This window comes from Triticum urartu, chromosome 5 (genome assembly GCF_003073215.2).
Source record: "Triticum urartu cultivar G1812 chromosome 5, Tu2.1, whole genome shotgun sequence".
Taxonomy (NCBI): domain Eukaryota; kingdom Viridiplantae; phylum Streptophyta; class Magnoliopsida; order Poales; family Poaceae; genus Triticum; species Triticum urartu.
In genome coordinates this window covers 9,845,025-9,851,436 of record NC_053026.1, presented here as the reverse complement: position 1 = coordinate 9,851,436, position 6,412 = coordinate 9,845,025, and the positions used below count along the sequence as shown (strand labels likewise).

Sequence of the window (6,412 nt, the reverse complement as noted above, 5' to 3'; positions counted from 1 at the left end):
TCCCCGAACACGGTCTGGACCCAACCCAACACTAGATTCCTTCCGGTTCCACCGCACCCGCACGATCCCCCCTCTAAGTGACGGCTGCTCTGCCTTCCGTGGAGGGGGGCCACACCACGGAGCCCCAAGACGGGCGTCTACACATGCCAGAACACTTTCACACATGCATCGGGACCCGTGCGATGTTTCGGTGGCATAGCTATACCCCAAAGGCCACCCCGAATCCCAGTTGACCAGTAGATCTAGCCCTTTGACTTTCGCCGGCCGGGCTTTGACCGGTGGACTCTTCCACCTGGTTGCGATAAGTCAGCCCATAGGAACATTCCCGAACACGGTCTGGACCCAACCCAACACTAGATTCCCTCCGGTTCCACCGCACCCGCACCATCCCCCCTCTAAGTGACGGCTGCTCTGCCTTCCGTGGAGGGGGGCCACACCACGGAGCCCCAAGACGGGCGTCTACACATGCCAGAACACTTTCACACATGCATCGGGACCCGTGCGATGTTTCGGTGGCATAGCTATACCCCGAAGGCCACCCCGAATCCCAGTTGACCAGTAGATCTAGCCGTTTGACTTTCGTCGGACGGGCTTTGACCGGTGGACTCTTCCACCTGGTTGCGATAGGTCAGCCCATAGGAACATCCCCGAACACAGTCTGGACCCAACCCAACACTAGATTCCCTCCGGTTCCACCGCACCCGCACCATCCCCCCCTCTAACTGACGGCTGCTCTACCTTCTGTGGAGGGGGGCCACACCACGGAGCCCCAAGACGGGTGTCTACGCATGCCAGAACACTTTCACATATGCATCGTGACCCATGCGATGTTTCGGTGGCATAGCTACACCCCGAAGGCCACCCCGAATCCCAGTTGACCAATAGATCTAGCCCTTTGACTTTCGCCGTACGGGCTTTGACCGGTGGACTCTTCCACCTGGTTGTGATAGGTCAGCCCATAGCAACATCCCCGAACACGGTTTGGACCCAACCCAACACTAGATTCCCTCCGGTTCCATCGCACCCGCACCATCCCCCCCTCTAAGTGACGGCTGCTCTGCCTTCCGTGGAGGGGGGCCACACCGCGGAGCCCCAAGACGGGCGTTTACGCATGCCAGAACACTTTCACACATGCATCGGGACCCGTGCGATGTTTCGGTGGCACAGCTACACCCCGAAGGCCACCGCGAATCCCAGTTGACCAATAGATCTAGCCCTTTGACTTTCGCCGGACGGGCTTTGACCGGTGGACTCTTCCACCTGGTTGCGATAAGTCAGCCCATAGCAACATCCCCGAACACGGTCTGGACCCAACCCAACACTAGATTCCCTCTGGTTCCACCGCACCCGCACCATCCCCCCTCTAAGTGACGGCTGCTCTGCCTTCCGTGGAGGGGGGCCACACCACGAAGCCCCAAGACGGGGGTCTACACATGCCAGAACACTTTCACACATGCATCGGGACCCGTGCGATGTTTCGGTGGCATAGCTATACCCCGAAGGCCACCCCGAATCCCAGTTGACCAGTAGATCTAGCCCTTTGACTTTCGTCGGACGGGTTTTGACCGGTGGACTCTTCCACCTGGTTGCGATAGGTCAGCCCATAGGAACACTTTGGTGCAACATCTGGGCTGACCTTAGACAACCGGGTGGATACGTCTACTGCTTAAAGCCTGTCCGTGCAAAGTCAAAGGGGTAGATCCCGTGGTCAAACGCTACAGGGTTTGGTGGGACGGGGGCCCTAGGAGGGTAGCAATGCCACCGGAGCGTCGCACCGGGACCTCATACAAGCCGCGTGCCGGGTGCCTACGCCTGCCACCATGCTTATATAACCGTAGGAGGGCCACCGCAACACCTGGCGGCATTGCTACCCCCCAGGTACCCCGTCCCGTCTAACCCTGACACAGACGACCGCCGGGTCTATCCCTTTGACTTTCGCTGGACGTAGTTTGACCGGTGGACCTTTTCACCTTGTTGTCATAGCCCAGCCATAGCTACACCCCCCAACACAGTCCCGGCACAACCCACCCCAAGATTCCCTCTACGTCGGCCCGACGTGGCCATCCCCCCCCCGGGGCACGGCGGCATCGACGCCCGTGAGGGGGGAGGGGGCACACCCCGGAGCCGCGTGCCTGCGCCTGCCAATGTTTCCACAACCGTAGGAGGGCCCACCGCAACACCTGTCGGCATTGCTACCCCCCACAGGTACCCGGCCCGTCCCGTCTAACCTCTCCGTGACACGATGGAAGAAGGCCCGTGTGGGGGGCAATCGATATATGTTTTCTGTACATTTAAGTTAATGAAATTAGTATTGGAAAAAAATAAAAAATAATAAGAGAAAATACAAAAAATATAAAAATATTATTAGAAATCTATGCCTACGGCCTAGCCGTCGGCATTGCTACGGTGACGGAACGGTAGAGCCCTGGATCGATGACATGGCGTAGGGCGGGGATCAATGACGTGGCAAAAACGTGGGCCAGGCCTATGCCGACGGCCTAGCCGTCGGCATAGAAATGCCACCCCACGGGACCGGCGAACGACGCGGATCGATGACGTGGCGGCGTGGTGGATCGATGACGTCGGCGTAGCTATGCCGACGGCCACCGTTAGCCCGTCGGCGTAGCCTGACGCCGTCAAACTGACGTCGCCGCACGGGTAGACGGGCCACGTGATATGCCGACGGCCTGCTCTATGCCGACGTCCCGCGTCGGTATATTCGGAGAAACGCCGACGGCTTATCTATGCCGATGGCCCCCGTCGGCATAGATGGTTATACGCCGACGGCCTTTCTACGCCGACGGCTTTAGTTGTGCCGTCGGGGTAAGCCCATATATGCCGACGGGGGCCGTCGGCATAGATATGCCCGTCGGCAACTGCCTAAATTCTGGTAGTGACAGAACCTACCAGCGCCCAACTAGCCAGCATTTATTCCATGCATCCCCGCTCCCCTTCCTCCCACCTCAAGTACTAGCGCAGCGTCTCATCTCATCAAGTACGCAACAAACCATTCTCCGTCCCCCGGACGCTCGTTCTTCCCTTCTCTCCCGGACGCTAGTTCTTCTCCATCCACCTCCCCAACCCAAGGATCCTCACCAGGTGTCGCTGATGATCTTGTTCTTCCTCCCGTTGATTTTATGTTTACTTCTTCTTCTCGCTGCTGCGTTTTACTTGTTCACCAACGTAGATCCTGGAACAAATCCAGGAGCAACGTAGATCGACGGCATGCTAGCTCTGTCTCTGTCTCTGTCTCTGTCTCTGTCTCTCTCTCTCTCTCTCTCTCTCTCTCTCTCTCTTCTTGTTCTTCTTCTTCCTGTGTTTTACTTGTCCAGCATCGTAGATCCTGGAACGAATCGAGGAGCAACGTAGATCGGCGGCATGCTAGCGCTCTCTCTCTCTCTCTCTCTCTCTCTCTCTCCTTGTTCTTCTTCTTCCTGTGTTTTACTTGTCCAGCAACGTCGATCCTGGAACGAAACTAATGTATCCTTTTCTCGTTATTACAGCATGGACCCAACAGCACCAGCGTTTAATCGGGTTGCTGCTCCAACAGTTGAGGATCTCGACCAGCGCGCACTACTAATAAGGGATAAATTCAGTGCTGAGGGTTGGCTTTGTCCGCGTTGTTATCAAGTAAACAACCAAATAGACAACCTACTCTATAGGGTTCCAGCTTTCGAGTGTACTAATCCCGATAAGTGCAATGCTAAGGTCCTACTATTTCTTCCCTTAACCTTTTACATCTAATTTAATCTGAATTGCTTTTTTGCGGGTATTTATTTTTGTTTGACTGTACATCTAAATTTATTTTTTGCAGTGCCCTGGGACAGTTGAATTGAGCATTACTGACTGCATAATGAATACCGTCAGGACCAATTTTCTGATTAGAAGTCAAGGCGATAACCGTAAGTCTAAACTCTTGACACCTCTACTATATACTCTTTTGTACTCCTAGCGGCCTAGCAGTATGTACTTCCACGCCCTTCTCAGTCGGTTGCTGTTTAAAGGGTTTCCATGTTAATTAATTCCACAAGGCTAAACCAATATTCGTGCATTTTTTTTCTACTCCGTATGATGCATACACGCAAGACGCAACAATCTCCCATATTTTAGGGGAGCAGTGGTGCATAGATAATACTGAGGGGTGTATAGCAGTGGTGCTTTGTTTTCAAATGAGTATATACTGTTTCTTTTTGCACAAGCAGCTACTTTTTTAGATAATATACCACTTTTTTGCGTGAGGGAATATACTCTTTTGTGGAGTATATATTACGTTTTAGAGAGAGAGAGGTCCTTTTTAGGGGCATGAAATAAAAAAAACACTTATATCCCCAAAAAGAATTGTATACGTCATATAGAAAATTTGTGTTCGTCCTTGGGAACACACATGATATATACATTATTGTGGAGTATATATGAACCATGTAATAAATCAATCTAAGAAGTAATCGAGCAATCAATTTTTTGTTAAGTACTATCACAAAGTTGAGCACATGTACACTTGCACTGTTAGGAGTGCTAGGGGCATATGGACAAACTATTCAAACAAACAATCAAGTAAAATTAATATATTTGTCATACTTAAGAGGAGGGTTCGTGCATACTAATAACACACCTATTTATACTGCATATAATGTGTATGGTTCCTCGTACTTTGTTGTTAATGTTTTCGCTTTTTGCAGGGAACTGCACAGCACATGCAGTCTTGGCCGGCATGGATGCTGCACTTAAAATCGAAGGGGCCCTCCGCGGCGTGCCTGTGTTACAGCCACTCAATGGTACAAGCCTATTAAGAGACTACCACCGCTTCTATCCGGATGGTGTTGGGCATGAAAGAGAGCGGGAATGGAGAGGATATCGCAGATACGAACAGTTGCTGAGGGTTGCCCAGGCGTTCGGAGTTGAGTATGTGTCTCCAATGAGAACAATCACAAGGGCGCTGAGACTGCAATCCTGGTTTCGACTGACAACTAGGCAGACTAGTATGGACTATCTAGTGCGCCTGATCGCTAATGGCTATCCGTTATTAGCCACCATGGAGATTGGTCGCTGGTTCAGAATGGCAGCGGATGGACACTTGTACATGGGGCCTCCTGCTGAATTTCCCGGTAATCATGCTGTGTTGCTGATCGGAAGCGTAGCACGACAAGTGGTGCTCCCAAATAACATAACCCGGCAGAGTGAGGTGGTTCCCAGCCTTCTTTTTAAGGCAAGGAACTCAAATGGGTCTACAGCTCACAGGTCTGCTGCACAAGGAGGTTATGGTGGGGATGTGTACCTATTGGCGCAGGATTTGGGTCCATACTTGTATGGATTTCGTATTGAGATCCCAACCTGGATGCTTCCTAATGATGCCCATGGTTTTGGGTACCGCCCGAGAAAAACGAATACCGGGCGGTTACCGCGTTTCTCGCCGCCCCACGAGAAATACCTATACCGAGCAAAAAATACCGAATTTTTTGAATAATTTGAATTTGAATTCTCAAGGTCTAATAAAGAAATTTGTTTCTCATATGAGATAACTGTCTTGCTCTGGCGTAGTGGTAAGCATCTGTTATGCGCCTCGGGAGGTAGCTGGGTCGAGTCCTCCTTCCGCATTTTTGTATTTTTCAAAATAGACAGCCAAAAGGGAGAAAAAATGACAGCCCAATGACTTCAGTTCAAGATATTATTATATCTAATTTAAAATTGCTTGAATTCAAAATTCAATTTTAAATTTCGTCCGAAATTTATTCGGTATTTCTCGGTAACCATGGTTACCAGGAATATCGCCCACCCACGAGAAAATTGGCCTATTTGGGATCCAAAACCTTGATGCCTGAGTCAGCACTGTCATCACCTACCTAACCTAGGTATGGAACAACACGTCTGCTTGGTGGAAAATGTTTCAGTTTGCGTTTGGTTGCTGAGACGTATGGTGGTCATGGTATCTTCTAGCCGTAGTTATCTTATCCATATGGTGATCATGGTATCTTCTAGCCGTACTTTATCTTACCTGCGCTGTGTCGCAGTCCGGTCACTACTTGACCCTTGTATCAAACTCATTTTACCGTTCCTAGAACTTGTAAGGCCTCAGTTTAACCCGGGGTGTGAGTCCCGTTTCTAGAAAAACAAACATGTATGGTGATGCTGGCTGGCATTGTAATATTGACAATTGATCTCTGTCTAGTTACTATTTGATTGTAGCCTTTGTCAACAATATTTGCAAGCAACCTGAGTAGTCTTGTTTTGTTTTGTTATGTTCTTTTATAGTACTACAAGAGATTTTTCTTCTCCTGACATATATTTGCGCTTTTATCCATTTTCTACTACGTATTCATGTATATAACTTTTCCTTTCTTATGTTCGTTTTTAACATTTCTAAATTTGATTCTTGTTCTGCTAAAGAATTTGAAGTTGCCGCAAAATAATACAG

At 50.1% G+C, this 6,412-nt stretch overlaps 1 protein-coding gene across 1 annotated transcript; it reads left to right on the top strand.

Moving 5' to 3' along the window:
• Nucleotides 1-2,908: 2,908 nt before the first annotated feature.
• On the top strand, nt 2,909-5,464 carry LOC125506623. The gene is made up of 4 exons (XM_048671412.1): nt 2,909-3,099; nt 3,504-3,708; nt 3,815-3,902; nt 4,680-5,464. The coding sequence occupies exons 2-4, from the start codon at nt 3,505-3,507 to the stop codon at nt 5,462-5,464; spliced, it is 1,077 nt and encodes a 358-aa protein (XP_048527369.1). The 5' UTR covers nt 2,909-3,099; nt 3,504.
• Nucleotides 5,465-6,412: the final 948 nt, after the last annotated feature.